General features: G+C 41.0%; 1 protein-coding gene across 1 annotated transcript in view; it reads right to left on the bottom strand.

Moving 5' to 3' along the window:
* The window catches only part of PCDH15 (protocadherin related 15), a 2,365,808-nt gene that overhangs the window by 980,773 nt on the left and 1,364,071 nt on the right, over positions 1-20,964 (bottom strand). The window contains exons 17-18 of the mRNA XM_075348720.1: positions 11,190-11,269; positions 5,019-5,112 (exon numbers count right to left, since the gene is read on the bottom strand). Coding sequence (XP_075204835.1) covers positions 5,019-5,112; positions 11,190-11,269 — 174 coding nt within the window. The remainder of the gene's footprint in view (positions 1-5,018; positions 5,113-11,189; positions 11,270-20,964) is intronic.

The raw sequence follows: 20,964 nt of genomic DNA, 5'->3' as shown, positions 1-20,964 counted from the left end.
TGAAGACACGTTCTGAGAGAACGCTAAATGCTAGGCTTGACAAAACCTACAAGGTGTGACTGGCTAGCTATGGCCACTCAAAGACGAAAATGCAAAATGGGCCAAACTTACCCTGATGGCATTGATATTGAACTCTATATACTCCTGCACCATTCTCTTCAGCCATTCACTGTGTTAGACTTGTACTCGGGGTTGGAAGTCTGAAACAGCGATGCATACTGTACTGTATGCCCTTTTACTGTCTTGGAGAAAAACACTCTTAATATTGTGGACAAGTTTGTTTTGATACTCTAGCGTACACACGTCCCTTTCCAAGGGGGGGAAGCATCTGGCAAAATTTACTCTTGTATAGAAAATCTACCAGAGTGGCAACCCAGTGGTCAGCATTTCTAATTCTAACAATTCAGGAATAATGTTGCAAATAGTACAGCAAGAAGGTGCTCATGAGTTGGGCGTTTCTGTGAGGTCCAAGTCCATGGTGTGTTGGTGGCGGGCTAACTTTCAAGCTTGCTTACTCTGTCACCTACCACCAACCACGGACAACAGAAAATAGATCAGTATCTTCTTCATCTCCTGACTGTTGTGGGCCCATCACCTCTGTTTCCTAATCCTCCTCTACTTGTTCTGCAGCTACAGCATCTTTATGAACAGTTTGTATGATACCATGAGCAACCCTCGATCGCTGTACTCATACCTCCCACAACACCCACCTGTGTGATGACAGCCCAGACCTTATAGATACTGGTCTCCTTTCTGCATTCTCCTCTGGTTCCTCCTCTTCCTCTGGGATCATCACCCACTCCCGCAAACAATTCAAAGTCTGCTCCAGCATGCAGATAACTGGAATTAGGATCAACAGCATCGTCAGCGCTAACCATCCTAGTAGCCATTTTGAAACTCTGCAGAAGGGTGCATGGCCTCTTCATCTGTACCCACTCCACAAGCATGATTTGCCCCACAGCCATGCTGCGTTGGCCCAGGCGTCATGACATACTGCACCAGGGCTCATTGTTGCAACATGTGCAGAGTGGAATTTCACAGTGTTGCATATTAAATAGTTAACCAGAAGGCCAAAAGACCTCACTAGCGATGCAAGTCGATGAGTGCGAATGGTGGAAGTAAGTATACATGATTGTGCCTTCTACAGCAGCGCATCTAGACTGGGATAATGGCCTAGAACTTGCTGTACAATCAGTTTGAGGACATGAGCCATGCAAGGCATGTGTGTGAGTTTGAACTGGCATAGGGCTGCCACCAGGTTTGCACCATTATTGCACAAGGGCTTCCCTGACTCCAGATTCAGTGGGGACAGCTATTGCTAAAACTTAGCTTGGATAGCTGTCCACAACGCTTCACGTCTGTGACTACGTTCTCCAATGCCTTTTAATTTTAACACTGCCTGATTGCAGTGAGCCCTGGCTGCACAGTACGGTGGTGGGGGAATCCTCTCTGCACTGTTGGAATGTGTGTAACATTAAGGAAGAGGTTGAGGGCAGAAGTGAATGCCCTAAAGGAGGTGGAGGAGGCAGAAGCAGTAGAGGAAGTGGTAGATTGAAAGGTTTGTCCCGCAAGCCTTGGGGATTTGAAGAATTGTGGAGTAGCCCCTTCTCCACTTGCTCCTGCAGCCACCAGAGTCACCCAGTGCCCAGTCAGTGAGATGTAGACCCCTGCCCTGGGTATGCTTGCTTTTTCAGGTGTCAGTGGTGAAATGCACCCTGTCAGACACAGAGTTTTTCAAGGAACGGGTGTAGTTGTCTGTGATATGCTGATGTAGGGCAGGCACAGCTTCATTAGAGAAGTAATGGGGACTGGGAAACTAGTACTAGAAGACTGTCATGGTCATCTGCTTTTGGAAACCGTCTGTATCCAACAGGCAGAAAGGCAGCATTTCCGTGGTCAACAGTTTAAATATGGTAAAGTTCAAGCTCTAAGCTTTGGCATGTGTAGGAGGAAATAATCATTTACATATCTAGAACTTATTTCAGAAGCAGCTAAGAGGCCTATGGTCACTCTGGAAAAGCTGCATAGATCCACAGCTCAGGTGGAAGAATCTGTCCACAGGACAAATCGTATAGTTTCATTAGTCGTATACTCCACAAATTTGGCCTTTATTGAAAAGCGGCAAGAAGAAAACAATTTTTGAAAGCAAGCCATAGTCCTGATTGCCCTTTGCAAAAAGCCATGTATGGGAAACAGACAGTATTTGGAACAAGGTGCTCTGTTCAAATAAGACCAAAGTAGATCTTTTTGGGCTATATGCAAAATTCTATATGTGGACAACTACAAGATAAAGGGGAGTAGTAGTTTTTATAGCCAAAAAGGATAAAGATATACAAAAACCCGAATGAGAGAAGTATAAAAATCTTTATTGAAATCTTAAATATCAAAAATTCTTTCAGAAGGAAAAAGTAATTCAATTACAACAACAGTAGGAATCCAGGTGAGTAGAGCACAGAATAAAAATGGCTAGGCACACATCACTAGATAATATGTAAAAATAGCGATGAAGTTCAAAAGGGCCAGGTAACTACAATGTAGGTATATTCAAAGTATTATGTGCAATAGACTGCTGTAATATCAATTAAATCCACTTGGTGGCGATGTATAACAAAGCTAATATCTAGTCTAACAATTACAGCTATAAGACAATATTGCACTCGGAATGTAAATTCAGCCAGAACTTGCCCATATTGAGCAGGTGGTCACACAGGAGCTTGCACGCGCCCCGACGTGCATTTCACAATAGCTTACTCGGGGGGCCGCCATGATATGTGTGAAGTGTGAGTTTTTAAAGAGGGTCCGGGAAGTGGGAGGAGGGGTAATCACATCATGCGGCCGCATGTATAGAGTGATTTCATTGGAGGTTGGAGCTGTCAGGCATTCCAGGGGAAGGCGTGGGGCGGAAGAATACTACCCATTGATGTCATAAAGACCTACACGACCCCATCACGGAAGCCCTTGCCTACCAACATATCCAGATCACTACTGCGCATGCAGACTCCGCAGCGGCCATTTGAACTAATGGCAACCTATGGGCAAACCATAAAGTGAATCCACAGCGTGCAATATAACAAAGGTAAGGGGCACCACTATATACTATGATGCCTCATTGTGATTATTAAGCCCCACAAGATAAACACATAAGAATAGAATATATTAATACATGTTAATAACCAAAATGTGATTTACATAATTATACATTACAAAATAATAGATTTCCTACATAGACAACAATGCGTACATAATACTTAATACATAGTCGGGTGAATCAAGCCAAGGTGATCCAAATCAATTCGGATACCAAAATGCTATCTGTGGCAGAAAACATCATCCCTACCATCAAATATAGCAGTGGCAGCATCATGCTGAATGAAATATAATGATAGTTCTCAAAATCAACATTGATTAAAGGGTTTGTTTCAAGTGACCAATCTCTAACTAAAGGAATCTTTCCTGATGAATAGCTGATATTTCAAAGGAAAGCTTCAGGTGGCCAAATGTCTTTTGCAGTAATCTCTCTATTGAGTAATATCACTCAATTCCTAAATGACTGTTGCTCAGATTTCAAGCTAATAGGGTATGGATCGCAATCTATGACCTTCATTGTACACAAAGGCCTCAATTCATCAAGACCGTTGATTTTCTCATTGTTTTTGATGATGGGTCTTGTTGGAGTCAGATGCTCCAGGTTTCCGAAGAGGTACATGCCTCTTCAAGAATCTGGAGCATCTGATGTTTCTGATGAGTGGAGTATGCTATGCCACAAATCTTTCCCAAGTTCCTGTATAAATTTCAATAAATTAAATGACGAACAGTAAAAAACTGAAAAAAAACCTGAAAAAACTCAGTCCCTTTCACATTTACTAATGCAAAGCAACCACTTATTGCATTTCCATTGTTAGAGTCATGGCTGTATATTCTCTAGATTGAAATTTATAGACGTTAAAGAATTGGCAAAACAATTAAACTTTACCTCTTAACTGGCATAAATTTCAATAGGGAAAACTGCATACACGTGTCTCTATTGAAGCTGATGCAAGTTTTTCTAGCTTCAAACAGGCATCAATTTTCTAATATGAAGGCCTTTTTGGCTACACAGGTTAATATGTTCTATGTTATATGGAAATACCATTTTAATATAATACTTACAAAATAAAAATTCAAGTTTAGCAATAGACAGTATTTTTTTTTTGCGAGACTCACTACCCTTAAATTAATTCACCAGCTGCAAAATATTAGACCCATGCTTTTTAAAGACAGAATTATTTACATAATTATTTACATATAATGACAGAATAGCTAAATACAGTTAAAGGGAATCTGTAACCACATTTTTTTAATCCTAAATCAAACTAGCACCTTAAGCAGCCCGTGTGGCATTCTATAATGGTGTATGTCCCCTGACTCCTGCTATATATCACACAAATACCTTTATAAAATTTCCCGCTATGTATGCTAATCCATGGGTCCAGTCTGATGGGCATCCTATTTTGTGGATCCTGTCCCCCTTTTTGGTGCTGATTTCTGTCCTCCTTTGATGACTAATGTGGATGACGCCTCTGGCACCATCCACGTAGCCGGGCAAAATCTCGCACCTAAGCAGAGAACTTGCTAGTTCGCACAGGCGCACCTATATTTTCGTCTCTGCTTATAATAGGGCAGAGCAAAATGCGCCAGGACAATCAAGCAATATCTCTACGCAGGCATGACATTTTGCCTAGCTACATGGATGGCGCTGAAGACGTCATCCACATCAATCAACAAAGGAGGACCGCAATCAGCACCAAAAGGGGGGACAGAAGCTGCCAAATAGCATGCACATCGGACCAGATCCAAGGATTAGCATACATGGAGAGAGATTTTATAAACGTATTTGTGGGTTATACAGGGGGAATCAGAGGACAACATGCACCTTTATAAAATGCAGCACAGGTGCTGGTTTTGTTTTAGAACTCAAAAATCTGGTGACAGGTTACCTTTAAGAAAGAAAAAAATCAATAATTAGAAAGTAAACTTACACCATCAGGCCGGCCATCTGATGCTGTCACTATCAAAATGTAGCGGTCTGTACTTTCTCTGTCTAACGGTTTTGCCAGGATTAAAAGTCCAGAGCTAGAAACAAAATTAGAGTATAATATTTTGTAAATTAGCATGCATAAAAAATATTAACAGCACTAAAAAATACAAATTACATACTATACATACACATATATAGGGAATACAGAGAGGATCAAAGGAATTTTCCTCTTTCCAGCTAAAGGTGTAGTCCAGTCACAACAAAATGATAATGAATCCATCTTATAGGTCGTCATGATCAAATCGGCGAAGGTCCAACACCCAGAACCCCCGTTTCCATCAGATATTATTTGCTTTAGCACATATATATATTAGGATCACAACCAAGAAGGGACAAGAGAAGTTGAGAGAAATTTTGATGGGGTTGTTCACTATTTGGACAACAGCTTCTAATTCTCAATGTGCGCCCCCATAAAAATAAAAAAGCCTATATTCACCTCTGGTGCCGTCACGGTCCCATCAGTGTTGGACGTCGCCTTCCAGGGGCCCATGTGATATTGTGATGACACTCGAGCCCTGCAACCAATCAGCTCCAGCTTCCTTCTCCCCACCTTCAGATGTTTAAGTAATTAACAGGAAGTGAGTACTGCGGCTTCCACTCACTTCATGTTAATTACCTAATCGTATAAATGCGGGGAGAAGGGAGCCAGTGCTTATTGGGGGAGGAACCTGCATGTCAAAACAAGTCATGTGGGTCCCAGAAATGTGAATTTTGACATTACTGGAACCATGCAGCCACCAGAGGTGAGTATAGGCTTTCTTATTTTTATGAGGGCGAACATGGGGAATGAGTAGGGGTTGTCCAAGTAAGGGATAACCCCTTTAGATATCAAACTGTATCCACAGGCAAAGGAGATGATGAACTGGTATTTGTGTGTGTAGCACAGGCTTACTCTGTCTTCCCTATATATAAATCCACGCTTAGCACCATAGAAGTATACTCCTTAATGCATGAATTCCTTCTACTTTTATACATAAGTTTAGGCTTACAAAAGTTGAGGTTTCATTAAATGCTAGCATTATAGAACATTTCTAGAAATGTGCCACAAATGCTTATTTTCTTCTAAGTTTGCAATTGACTTACTGTAATACATTATCTAAATGATTTTAAACCATTAGCAATGTTCTGAAATTTTAATAGTCACTAATAAACCCTAGCCGTCACTGCTCTATTTTTAGTATTGTTGTGAATTGCGGTATTATATTTGTAACTAATGTAAGTGCCAGGTTTATGTATTTTAAATGTATTACTTGTCTTGTATTATAGCTCAGCATGAAATATCGTCATTTATATTGGAAGCATGTTTCTGCCTCTTACTCATAAGAGTACCATTGTGTTTGTTTCTTTGCCACAATCCACTGAGCGCTTCAATAGACGCTTATAGAAGCTCATTAAGGACACATTATTATGTTTGTGTCACAAGGTTAATCTGTAGAAAACGGAACAATTCTGTATGTAGAATTATCAACACATGCACAAAGAACTTAATATAAGAGATAATTTGCAAAATAATATGTTGGCTAAATGCAAATCTAAACTACAAACTCTTAATAATGTATACATGGAAGGAAGAATACAGCTGAGTAATAATGTCCTATTACCTCTTTCCTAATAGAATATACTTTAGGTCTTATTATACAAAGAGCTACAGTACTTATTTATTAATCTGGACAAAATGTAATGATAATCTACTAAATAATGTAAATAATGACTGTGTTCCGACACAAGAAACACTGTGTGTATGACTTGATGCTTCTGTTCGCAATAATCAAGATTTTTGAATATGTCCTAACTACATATTCTAAAACTATAGGAGTTTTATCCATCAGATATTGGCATTTCATGCCCATTCATTACCTCTTATACTACTGTGCGCAGGAGGATTTTGGGTTTGGATCTTTGAAGCTTAGAAAACACAGCTAGGCCCATATACAGTCATGGCCAAAAGTGTTAGCATCCTGGAAATTGTCCCAGAAAATGAAATATTTCTCCCAGAATATTTATGTAATCATACATTTTGCTAGACACATGTTTATTTCCTTTGTGTGTATTGGAGCAAAAAAAAAAAAAACAGAAAAAAAATGGGAAAACTTAATATTTGGTTGGACGCCCTTTGAAATAAATAATTAGAAACAATCATTCCTATAACCATTAAATAGTTTCTTACACCTCTCAATTGGGTTTCTGGACTACTTTTTTTGCAAACTGCTCAAGGTCTCCCATAATTGAAGGGGGACTTTTCTAAACAGTATTTTTTATCTCTCCAAAGGTGTTCAATGGGATTTAGATCTGGACTCATTGCTGGTCACTTCTGAAGTCTTGAGGGCGTTCTTTCCATCCATTTCTAGGTGCTACTTGAAACATGTTTGGGGTCCTTGTGCTACTGGAAGACCTAGGAAGCAAACCCAGCTTTCTGCCACTGGGCACTACATTGCAACCCAAAATATTTTTTGGCAATAGTCAGATTTCATGATGCCTTGCACAAAGACAAGACATTCAGTGCCACAGGCACAAAAACAACCCCAAAACATTGTTAAACCTTTATTATATTTGACTGTTGATACTGTGTTCTTTACTTTGGAACACTCATTCCATTTTTGGTAAACTGTAGAATGATGTGCATTATCAAAAAGCTCCATCTTGATCTCTTCTGTCCAGAAGATGCTTTCCCAGAAAGATTTTGGATTACTCATGTACATTTTTGCCAACTACAGTCTAGCTTTTTTTACATCTTTGTGTCAGCAGTGGGGTCCTCCTGAGTCTCCTGCCATTGTGTTTGTGCTGACACTGATGCACCCTGAGCCCGAAAGACAGCATGAATTTCTTGGGAACTTGATTGGGGTTGCTTATCCACCAACCAGACTATCCTGCATTGCAACCTTTCATATATTTTTCTCTGTCATCCACATCTATGGGGATTAGGTACAGCGCCATGTGTTGTGAATGTCAGTTATGCTTTAGCTGCTGTGAGGCTCCATCTTGTGTCCAGGAATGGTGTGGACAAAGACCAGGTGTGCTGGAGCAATGGGCGTTTCCATTGCTAACTCTCTGCCTATTTAAACCTTGGTCTGCTAGCAGGCTGAGCTGGTTCTCATTTGTTCTCCAGTTTACCAGCCTTCTCATCTTGCTCCAGACCACATCTACCCCAGATAAGTGCTTGGTTCTTTCTTAAGTTGTTTTGTTCTTTTTGTTCTTATCTGGGTTTGTCATTTACTGTGGTGATTGTCAGTTCATTAGCTTGCAGGAATCTTCCCTCTAGGTGCTTAGCTGGGAAGATCCCTGCAGCTATGTTTGGAGTATTGCTCCTATAAGTCCATGTGTTTGTTGCGTTTTGAATTTGTAATTATTCCTGCTTTCTGTTCATTGGTTTGACAAGAGCGCCTGATAAAGGACGGAGTTCAGATCGTGCGATCTGAGGACTTTTTGTACTATCAGGTACTTGGGTTTTTGTAGGGTTTTTCTCTGGCCACATCAGCCCCTTTCCTATCCTTTCCTATTTAGTCAATGGGGCCTCACCTTTGCTAATCCTATCATCCATCTGTGTATTATGTTTTCCTATATCACCATAGTCTTTGAATGTGGGGGGCTTGCTATACCTTTGCAGGCTATTTCTGAGGCAGAGAGCTATTCATCCTTCCTTCCTTTAGGATAGCTAGTTCTCCGGCTGGGTTCGCGGTGCATAGGATGTTAGTTCACCCCTCAGCTACTCTAGTGTTGCTGGTTAGTAAGGGCATGGAGGCCAGATTAGTTGCCAATGCTCTTGTCACCTTTTTTGCCAATGATCTATTGTGATCTTCCATGGTTCCGGATCATAACAGCCATGGGTTGTAAACTTCTTGATTATGTTGTTCACTGTGATGAAAAAAACATCAAAATTTCTTGAGAACAAAAATTTTTAACGATTTTTGTTCTCAAGTCCTCAGTTCTCTTCTCTTATTTCTATTCTCCATGTTTAATGTCACACACTGAGACACACAATGCATAGATTGAGTAAACTTTTTTACCTAATTTCAGGTGTTATATGCATATTTCCCACATCTGTTACTTGTCACAGGTGAGTTTGAACAAGTATCACATGCTTGAAACAAAGTTGTTCACCCATAATTTTGGAAAAGAGCCAACAATTTTGTTGGTTTTGTTTAAAATTATGTCCAATTTGCCTCTTCTTATGTTTTTTTGTCCCAATATACACAAGCAAATAACAAATTACATGCAATTGCAATAATTTTCTTGGAGAAATATTTAGTTTTATTGAACAATTCGAATTTTGGCTATGTCTGTTCATTTTCCACTTAATAATAACTTGTCCCCAAGTCAAAATTGCAGGTTTTTTGTTCTTATTATATTAATATATTGCCCCTCTGAGTGTTTATTTTTTTTTACTTTTATAAAAATCAACTATATGGTCCTAGGAATGAGCTTTTCTATTCACTGCTCCAAATATGTATACTGTATTACTGTACTGTATCAGACTAGTACATGTTGCTGCTTTATAAGCAACAACAGATAAACAGATAATATTTGTATAAAAGTGAAAAATTCTATAGAGAAAAGTAGTGCAAAACATTCCTCTGCAGCAGTCTGCCATTTACAGAAAGACATAAAGTTCCCAGCATTGAAATTAATATAAGGAGAGGGTAAAGTCATGGAATTATTGAAAGCACAGGCTTAAAAATAATGATAATGATATGAAAATGATGATGGTATCAAATTATTTAAGTTATTAATGGTTGTCCAAGGAAAGTTCTACCACACTAATTGCACGTTTGTACACAAATCATCAAGATCTGCTACTGCCAGTTTCCTTTGCAATTACTGACCAATGATGTCTCAGATGTGCTCGATGTAGTCTGGAGTAGTATAATTACATCAGTTAATGTACATGGAATAAAAACTAGAGGGGTCTGGCTACTATATGTTATGTCCCTCCACACCATTGCCCTGGGAAAAGGTCCAATGTGATGTTTCCTCGTGAAAGCCTTTTCATGGCATTGTCCACATGGTCTACAGACTAATCTTTGGCAAATAATGCATCCAATATAAAACACGGACTAATCACTGAAGAGGATAGACATCCATTTCAGTTTGCATTGCTCTATTCTAGTCTCCAGGGTCTATCTCCAGATTTTGTGGCAATGCCATAAAAAAGACTTCAGGAAGTAGCATGTCATCAGTCCAGCTCATGTTGTGAGGTAGTATAATGTACTGTAGCTAGACCACTGTAGTGTTCATTGCAGGTACACTAACAAAATAACGTTAAATTCATTTGACGTTGGATTAAGTGGTTTAATCATTTCTGAAAATTCTCTAAGCAGCCATTGTTCAACAAGGCAATGCCAGGTTTCATGTTGTTCATTCTACTGTGGTCCGCATGCATGGCCGAAACTTTTCATCTTGGCCTGCAGAGATCCCAGACCTGCCTTCATGGTGCACATCTGGGATGTCATTGGTCAATAATAGCAAAGGGAGGTGACAACAGCAGACCTTGATGGTTTTTGTGCCTATTGCATTGAGCATGACATAATATTCCTCAGACAGCCATTATTAACCTCTCTCATAAGTGATACTGAATAAATCAAGACGTTTTGAAATTTTAAATTCAATTTTTTCCCAATTTGCATATCATTCACATTTCTATTGATTCTGTTATTTCCATAATTCTACTACTTTTCCTTCTTGGTATTGCAATTTCAATGTTGAGGAGTGTAATCTTCACAGAAAATGCTATGCATACAGTTCTGTGCATCTGCTGCTGCAGAACATGACAGAAAAAATATCTCAGATGCAAGAGTTTTTTTCTTTTTAAAGAGAATAAAATAATTTTATTTTGGAGACAATTTATATAACTATAAAATATCCATAATAATATAGGTATAAATACACTTGGCATACTGCCCTGTACTTTTATATGGGCAAGAAAAACCATGATAACTTTTTGTAATATTCAAATAATTTAGATTGGAGATTCAGTATCCCTAAAATACTCCAAGCTCACCTACCAGCTAATAAATAGGAAATCTTTTAAAACACCAGTTTCACATATTTATGTATAATATTATACAGACAGCAAAAGAACTAAGCAACAACTATGAATAGTAAAGAGATATCTTACCTTATAGATAAGTTAAAAACTTTCTGAGGATCTCCGTTTTGTATTAAATAAGTGATTGGATCTCCTTCTCTGTCTGTAGCCTTAAAAGAAACAAAAATAATGAATAATGGTCATAAAAAAATAGTATAATTAATAATCACATTAGCAATAAGTCTGATTCTATGGTTAGCATGTTTTGCTAAGGCCCCTTTCACAGATCAGTTTTTTGCCATCAGTCACAATCCATCGAATTTTGAAAAAAACGGATACTGCGACTGATGCCACTGGATCTGTCTTTTTCTCATTGACTTGTCTTAGCGACAGATTGCGACGGATGGCCTCATGTTTCATCCGTTGCTCAACGGATCCATCGAAAAATGTTTGTCCGTCGGATGGAGACGACGTCCACAGTAATGTTTCTTGTGTACGTCAAAAAAACGGACAGCGACAGTAGAATGGAAGCCCATGGGCGCAGGATCCGTCAAATGATGGAATCCGGCCACATATTCCGTTTTTTTTAACTGAGCATGCTCCAAGTATTATTTAGCCCCCAGCTAGTTGGATCCATTGAAAAACGGATGCGTCGCATAACTTTTGCCACAATCTGCGATGGATCCGTCAAGGAAACGGATTGTGACTGATGGCAAAAAACTGATGTGTGAGAGGGGCCCAAGGCCCTTTAAGTATAAAATAGATATACTGTATTTCACCATTACTTTACAGCCAGACAGCTGGCTCAGAGAATAGTTGAATCCCACTCTGGAGGGTAGCAAATTGTAGCCGCCATGGAGACCCCACTTCAAAAAGCCCCTCTTCCGGTTGCATCCTGGGCAAATCCCCACTAGATATGCCCCTGTATTCACATATTGATTATTAAAATGACCACACAATGAAACTTGCAACGTGAATTCATACTTTAGTTTCCTTCTTGGCCCATTTATCTATTGTCCCAGCCATCTAAATGCCATTTATTTTATCTTCAAATCTTAAATCTCAAACTTCTTTCACCTTCGCTGTAACATATTGTTTCACAGCTGCAAATCAAGTATCTGAAATGCAATATGGCTGCTGTTTATTCACCTAGGAAAAGTATATAATGTAGCTAAGCCTGGAGATTCTCATTCAGTGGGATACACTCCGATCTCGTGATGAGTTTTCTGGGTTTTTTTTTCAAAAGTAGGAAATGTAAACCTACAGCGTTCAATCTTATCTCACTGGGTTGTCATAGTATACAATGTAAAGTGTTAAATGACATATTCAGCCTGACTATATTTGACGACTTCATGTTGGGCTTTGAGAAACTATCAAAACTTGACAGTTACAATGCTTTCAATTTTCAGTAGAATTTTACTGTAAATTAAGTTGTTTAACTTAACAGTATAGAGGACAGCAGCTGAATCCCTGCAGAGTACTGCGCTCTAGACTTCTATGTTTCTATATATTTTTCTGCCAAGGGTTTGTTTTGTATATGAGGTCTTACCCTGTATTTCAATTTGTTATATTACAACGTAGAACAACAGGTTAAATTATATGCTGGACTCAATGGACTTATGTCTACCTTCAAATTAAAAAAATAATGAAACTATGAAATATGGACATTCTAAATTATTTTTTTTGTTTTTTTCACATAAAGTCTTTTAATGCAGACAATGAGCTTATTATCTAAATCTCATACAGTGAAGAGTCTTATGTTGACAGAACCAATATTTTATACAGTATTATTAGCATGCACATCCCAGAACAGATATGATAAAACTTTTGCTTTCATGTATAAGGAAAGAATAAGTGTAACTTGTGCTCTTATAATATGAGTATTTCTTATACCTGTAGTGATAAACAAATTTATTCTAGTAGAATTGATTTCTTCTCTAATCTTACAAAAAAATTAATTTTCAGAACACTGATTTTTTGTAATTCACTTCACGCAATTTTAGCAAATTATCAGCCAGTTGGCTGCCATTTGCTGCAGGGTAATACTCAGCTCACCACTCACATATCCTACCATATTGGAAGCCCACCATTCCATCCTATAGGCTTCTTCTTTTCAGCTTCCTCTTCTTACACTTAATTTACTGTGGGCCATGACTGACAAATAAACTAGACTTCACTGCGCACCGTACCATTGAGGCACACATTGTGTGTTCCCTGCAGGTGCTGATTTGGCATTGGGCATTACACATCATAATGGTGAGATAGCACGGTATGCTGGGCGTTCAGAGGTTTTGTTGCTTTAGAAGCCAAGACTCAGAGTAAACCAGGCAGAAGAGCATTTCTGAAAAGGATTTAGTCTTAAAATATGTACTGGATTTGTATGATACTTTCAGAACTGGCAGGAGGGAATTTTATTCAGGGATTCCTCGAAATATGCCAGGGTCTTGAGGACAAAGTTGTGGGGTAGGCTGCTTTGACTCGCTAGATAGACATATAAACGAGCCAACAAGCATCCAATGACCCTAACCCCTCCCTGCCCTCCCCTATTCTTTCCTTGCCTCCTTTTATTCTCCCAATCTCTTTTCTCTCTTGTTTTTTCGTCTCTCTTTACACTTCTTCTATTGTATTCTTCCGTGTATTTGCTGTGAGATTACTACTTAGTCAAGTTCTAAGAGGCAAACTCCCTATAATAGGTGAGCACCATAGTCGCTCTTCCCCATTTGGGTGAGGGGCGGATTGTATTTGTGGATTTCCTCTGTTATTGTACTGTCTTTATTTGATATGACTGTACATGGATCGTGTTCTTTTTTTAATAAAATATTTTTGAAAAAAAAATATGAATTGATTTTGTATGATGAAACCCCATATTTCCCTAAGATTACATTTCACCTTTTAAATGTCTGGTCATCTGTATAGAAGGTTCTCCAGGTAGACCTTTGTATTAGCTATGGATACCTGAAACCCCTTACTGTGAAAGTTTATTTTCTCCTTCCTTATAAGGCTACATTTTACAGTACTGACCAGTATCACTTTATAAGATAATAACTCTAGAACATTTCAACATATCCCAGTTATTTTGAGATAGTTTTTTTCATGACACATAAACCGTGTGCAGAATTATTAGGCAAGTTGTATTTTAGAAGATTTTTTTAAAATATTGATCAACAACTATGTTCTCAATCAACCCTAAAGACTCATAAATATCAAAGCTTAATATTTTTGGAAGTTGGAGTGGTTTTTTTTAGATTTGGCTATTTTAGGAAGATATCTGTTTGTGCAGGTAACTATTACTGTGCAGAATTATTAGGCAACTTAATAAAAACCAAATATATTCCCATCTCACTTGTTTATTTTAACCAAGTAAACCAATATAACTGCACGAAATTTAGAAATAAACATTTCTGACATGCAAAAACAAAACCCCAAAAAATTATTAACCAATATAGCCACCTTTCTTTATGATGACACTCAACAGCCTACCATCCATAGATTCTGTCAGTTGCTTGATCTGTTTAAGATCAACATTGCATGCAGAAGCCACCACAGCCTCCCAGACACTGTTCCAAGAGGTGTACTGTTTGCTCTCCCTGTAGATCTCACATTTTATGAGGGACCACAGGTTCTCCATGGGGTTCAGATCAGGTGATCAAAGGGCCATGTCATTATTTTTTCATCTTTTAGGCCATTACTGGCTAGCCACCCTGTGTAGTAGTTGGATGCATGTGATGGAGCATTGTCCTGCATGAAAATCATGTTTTTCTTGAACGATACCGACTTCTTCCTGTACCACTGCTTGAAGAGGTTGTCTTCAAGAAACTGTCAGTAGGTCTGGGAGTTGAGCTTAACTCCATACTCAACCTAAAACGGTTCCATAAGTTCATCTTTGATGATACCAGCCCATACCAGTACCCCACCTCCACCTTGCTGGCGTCTGAGTTGGAGTGGAGCTCTCTACCCTTTACTGATCCAGTCTCTGGCCCATCCATCTGGCCCATCAAGAGTCACTCTCATAAATCTTTGAAAAATCAGTCTTAAGATATTTCTTGGCCCAGTCTTGACGTTTTATCTTATGTTTCTTGTTCAAAGGTGGTCATTTTTCAGCTTTCCTTACCTTGGCCATGTCCCTGAGCATGGCACAACTTGTGCTTTTTGATACTTCAGTAACATTGCAGCTATGAAATATGGCCAAACTGGTGGCAAATGGCTTCTTGGCAGCTTCACGCTTGATTTTCCTCAATTCATGGGCAGCTATTTTGCACCTTTTTTTTCCCAACACACTTCTTGCAACTCTGTTGGCTATTTGCCATGAAACGCTTGATTGTTCGGGGATCATGCTTCAAACGTTTGGCAATTTCAAGACTGCTGCCTCCCTCTGCAAGACATCTCACAATTTTGGACTTTTCAGAGCCCGTCAAATTTGTCTTCTGACCCATTTTGCCAAAGGAAAGGAAGTTGCCTAATAATTAAGCACACCTTATATAGGGTGTTGATGTCATTACACCACACCCCTCCTTATTGCAGAGACGCACATCACCTGATTTACTTAATTGGTAGTTGGCTCTCAAGCCTATACAGCTTGGAGTAGGACAACATGTATAAAAAGTAGCATGTGATCAAAATACTCATTTGCCTAATAATTCTGCACAGTGTAGTACTTTCTGTTAGTGGTAAATTTAGGTCAATATGATTGCATTTATTTAAGAAAATATCAAAAATTCATTAAAAATGTTTAGATCTGCTTAAATCAACTGTTGTTGAGCTTATTTTTTTGTGCTAGGAAATAAAAAGTCTATCAACAATTTTTTTTTCCAAACAAATTTACAAAATCATTTGTTTAGAAGGGTAACAGGAGAAAATCAACCATTAAATTTGTTATGCAATTTCTCATGAGTACACTGATAACCCACATGTGGTGGAAAACTACTGTTTGGGTGCATGGTAGGGCTCAGAAGGGAAGGAGAACTATTGACTTTTGGAATGCAAAATTGGCTGGAATAGATAGCAAAAACCATGTTGCATTTGTAGAGCCCTTAAAGTGCCTAAACAGTAGAAACCTGAGACAAGTGTTCCCAAAGATGGGAAACTTCACCTCTCAACAATTTATTTAGAAGTGTGGTGAGCATCTTGAATTGTAATAAATGGACCTGGCTTGTAAAAGTCTGGATCCATGCCGGTTCAAAAGAACCCGTGCACTGACCCTGGACTCGGAGTTCTCAGGGAATTCCAGGTAATGATCCAGGTCTGGCCACCCAGGTAATAAAAAAAAAGAAAGAAAATAAGTATAAAGCAAGCATTTTATATTTACCTGTCTCCCTGTCATGGTTTGGGGTCCTTCTGAGTTCCGAACCGGTCCAGACTCGTCATTGACTCCCACATTGGGATTGGTCGACTCCGCAGCGCCACCTATCTGTTGCTTTAGGTGTTGGGCTCACAGGCATCAGGTGACTAGAGTCTTGTACCATCCTGAGCCTAGGTGCTTATTTAGTGGTACTGTGCATGCGCGGGTTCCCACAGCCTCTTCAGGCACTATGTGCGGGATTTCCGCTATGGCACATGCACGTGACATCATTGCTGATGCATCAGCTGCTGATTAGTCGCGGTGACGTCGGCGGTGACGTGGCGGCCGCGGAATGGCCGCAATCGCCTGGGCCATCCCGCGGCCGCCAAGGAGGCGACTATAAAAAGTCCGTAACCACATCCATCGGGGTGGGAGCGTCATTCTCCATTTGCTGCAGCTCAGTGAGCAGTCTGTTCTGCATGCATGCCTGGGTTCCAGCGCCATCTTATCTTGCAGAGTCAGTAGCAGGTGTATGCGCGTAAAGGACTGAGGTAGGCAGGGCTAGGGCGTCAGTGCTGGACGCCACAATACTTTGGTAATGCGGCACGGTTAGGGCCAGCTCTTGTCCTATTAGTCCCTGGGTACCCAGTGACGCTAACTGGGTTACCTCTTTGGTCTGATATACCCTCTACGCACGTGACCGGGAGTCTGCAGAGCCAGTGTCAGACTTGTGTGTGTGTTTACCAGTCCTTGGATGCCCAGTAGAGATGAGCCACCACCCTAGTGTTCAAGTTCGATTCCGTTTGTCGAACGGCTGGTGTGTTTGTCTAACGTTTGACGAACGTTGGTCGAACACTTTCGAACACCTTTAAACACCATTGAAAACAATGGCAGGCAAACACAACCACATACAAACATGCACAAACATGAACGCACACACACATATTATGCTCACCTTACCTTCCATTCCATCGCCGGCTTCCAGGGACTTGCAGTTGGCCGGTACAAGATGTGTATCGGGTAACCATGCGACCGATGCCCCGGAGATTCCGCTGCCAGCGCACTGACATCAAAGGCAGGAGCCGCTTGCCTCTGATTGGCCAGCGCGCTGCCTTTCAGTAACGTCTGACAGAGGACGTTCCTCCCTCATTGCGATGGTTACCTGATACAAGTAGTTCGCCGCTACAGGATGTGTATCGGGTAACCATCGCGACCGATGCCGGAACTTCCGCTGCCAGAGTGCTGACGTCAGAGGCAGGAGCCGCTTGCCTCTGATTGGCCAGCGCGCTACCTTTGAGTAGCATCTGACAGAAGAAGTTCCTCCCTTGTCGCGATGGTTACCCAATACACATCCTGTAGCGGAGAACTACGTGTATCGGGTATCCATCGCGACGAGGGAGGAACTTCCTCTGTCAGACACTACTCAAAGGCAGCGGAAGGTCCTGGGCATCGGTCACATGGTTACCCGATACACATCCTCTACTGGCGAACTGCAAGTCCCAGGAGGCCGGCGATGGAAAGGAAGGTAAGGTGAGCATAATATGTGTGTGTACGTGTATGTTTGTGTGTGTTTGTGTGTGTTTGTACGTGTTTGTATGTGTGTTTGTGTGTGCTTGTGCATGTGTGGAATGGCACAATAGGGGACCAAGATGGGACATTTAACAAGTTTCCTACGGGAAATCTTGCTTTGCTGAACAAGTAACTTGGTTAACAAGCACACTCCCAGAACGTATTGTTCTCAATAACCAAGGTTCCACTATATTAACATTGAATGACAGTATTACTGTGAAAAGCCAGTTACGCTTTTGGTGATCGAACAGTAATCAAACATAACCTCGAACTGTCGAACTTGAAGCTGTCTAATTTGAGTTTGGCGAACAGTTCGATTCGAACACCGCTCATCTCTAGTGCCCAGTGACGCTAACTGTTTATCCCATGCGGTCTGACGTGCCCTCTACGCACTTGACCGTTAGTCTGCAGTGCCAGTGGCAGACTGATACCAGTAACGCTAACCGGGCTATCCTACCCGTCTGTTGTGCCCTCTACGCACATGACCAGTTCAGCATCTATCCATTCAGTTTCCCAGTAACGCTAACTGGGTTACTTTCCTGGTCTGACGTGTCCCTCTACACGTGACCGATACCTGTGTACCTGTGAGGCTAACAGGGACACGCTACACATTGTGGTGTGCCTTTAAACATCCCCTTCATTCACATTTGGGTTTTCCTTAGTTGCTGTGTCCGTTCTCCAGTCCCGTAGTGGCTTTGTCATCTGCCTGGCAAACTTCGGGTGATGATTGGCTTCATATTATTTTAGATCCAATCGTCCCCTTCATAACACTCCCCGTGGCTGTAACTCTGCTTCCAGGTTGCTTACTGTACTTCTGGGGCCACTAACTATTTTCATGGATATGCACTGCTTCCCCGCCCACTTCCAGGTACCTCTGGTTGGTTGCAGTACCCCAGCTGTGACCTCAGGTGAACTGACCTCAGTTGAACTAATTGAACTCAGTGACCTCACCTCAGATGAAGATATTGAACTTAATACCAGATTAGGCAATGTACACACATTTAGCATTAGGTTGCAGATATGGCTGCATCAAATCTGCATCGCCTGGCAAAAAAATGCACTGAAACTGCATAAAAAATGTATGCACTTTTGGTGCATTTTTTGTTAGAAGATGCAGATTTAGTGCAGTGAAATTTGAACCAACTGCACTCAGTCGGATTGCCAGACTGTTGGTTTGCGTTACATGGCTGCATGGCAATCCAGTAGTGGGTTCCACTTTCACCCTCCGTGTGACCTTCAATGACCTGTCTAATAGATTGTTGGATTTTGGGACATGGCGCCACAGCAGTCCGGCAATCCAGCAGTCAGGTCACCAGAGGTCACACTTTGGGCTCTCCAGTGTTCCCAATGAAAGTGGAACCTGCTGCTGGATTGCCATGCAGCTGTGTACCGCATTCTGACAGTCCGTTAATCTGGCAGTGGGTTCAACTTTCACTAAGAGCAGCAGGTTCAACTTTCACTGAGGGCAGTGGGGAGCCACCTCCCCCAGTGGACACTCCAGTGACCTGACTGTCGGATTGCTGGACTGCTGCACCACCATGTCATGCAATCCGGCAGTCTGGAAATATGGCACTGGGTTCACTGGTGGACACACTTGGTACTGTGGGATCCCGGCTGTGAACTTCAGTGACCTGACTGACATCACTGTTTCTCACATTCAGGTCGCCTGCAACTTTTAGTGTGAGCTGCAGTGAGTGGTCTCATTTTCCATCACTGCAGCTTCTGGATGTAGCAGAGTCAGAATCATTGTGGGTCCTCATGTGGGTTATGTTGGACCTGAGGAACTGAGGGGGGTGTTTTGGAGTTTAATTAATTGTAGAATGAGGATTTTTTTATTATTTAAAATAAAAGACTTTTGTGTGTATGTGTTTATTTCTTTTGCTTATAGGGTTAGTAATTGGTGAGGTCTCATAGACCCCTTCCCATTACTAACCTCGTGTTTTATGAGAGTTGATTTTTTTGACAAATCACAGCTGTCATTAACCCCTTATATTACCCCCGATTGCCATTGCTCCAAGGCAAATTGGAATGAGCCGGGTAGATTGACGGAATTGTAGCATTTAATGAATGTGACACTTGGAGTGGCTGGTGGCTGTTATTTTTAGGCGAGGGATGGCCCAAAAATGGGCATCCCCAGCCTGAGAATACCAGCCCCCAGCTGTCTGCTTTATCTTGGCTAGGTATCAAAAATGAGGGGGATCACATGTTTTTTAATTGTTTACTTAACTAATTTTAAAAAAGCCACATGAGGTTCCTAATATTTTGATACTTAGCCAAGATAAAAAGCACACCTAGGGGCTGCAGCCTGTAGCTGTCTTCTTTATCTGCCCTGGGCATCAATATATGTCGGACCCTACATCATTATTTATTTTTCCACTCAATCAATCACAGACACCGGGCAGAGAGGTTGGGCAGGGGAAGCAGGAATTCAAACAATCACAGGCGCTGGGACAGACGGTGGGCAGGGAAGCCAGTGCATGTTTATAAGGGTTAATGATCGGGCCAGGAAGTAGTGTGACAGGGAAACTTGGTAAGAGTAGTCTTTTGCTTTAATGACCAGAAGTTATTTTTTTTCCACTGTGCATCCCAATCACAGCAATACCAGTAGAAATGGGCGGGATGTTTACATCCCACTCATCTCTGCCCCTCCGCTCCGATTGGCTGCCTGGCGTGTGACGTCGCTATGACGCCACACGACCCGCCCCCTTAACAAGGAGGCGGTTCGCCGGCCAGAGCGACGGTCGCAGGACAGGTGAGTCCATGTGAAGCTGCCGTAGCAATAATGTTCGCTACGGCAGCTATCACAAGGATATCGCAGTTGCGACGGGGGCGGGCACTATCGCGCTCGGCATCGCAGCATCGGCCTGCGATGTCGCAGCGTGCAAAGTGCCCCTAAGAGTTAGACTTCATAGACTATCACTGATTGCAATCTTTCAAATTTCTATGTGACATCTGAAAATTTTAGGGAATAACTAAATACTGAAGTACTATATAATATGAAATTAAGAGCAATTGATA

The sequence above is a fragment of the Anomaloglossus baeobatrachus genome, chromosome 5 (genome assembly GCF_048569485.1).
Source record: "Anomaloglossus baeobatrachus isolate aAnoBae1 chromosome 5, aAnoBae1.hap1, whole genome shotgun sequence".
In the NCBI taxonomy this organism is placed as follows: domain Eukaryota; kingdom Metazoa; phylum Chordata; class Amphibia; order Anura; family Aromobatidae; genus Anomaloglossus; species Anomaloglossus baeobatrachus.
The sequence above is the reverse complement of the archived record's forward strand: the minus strand, read 5'-3'. Positions and strand labels throughout refer to the sequence as shown.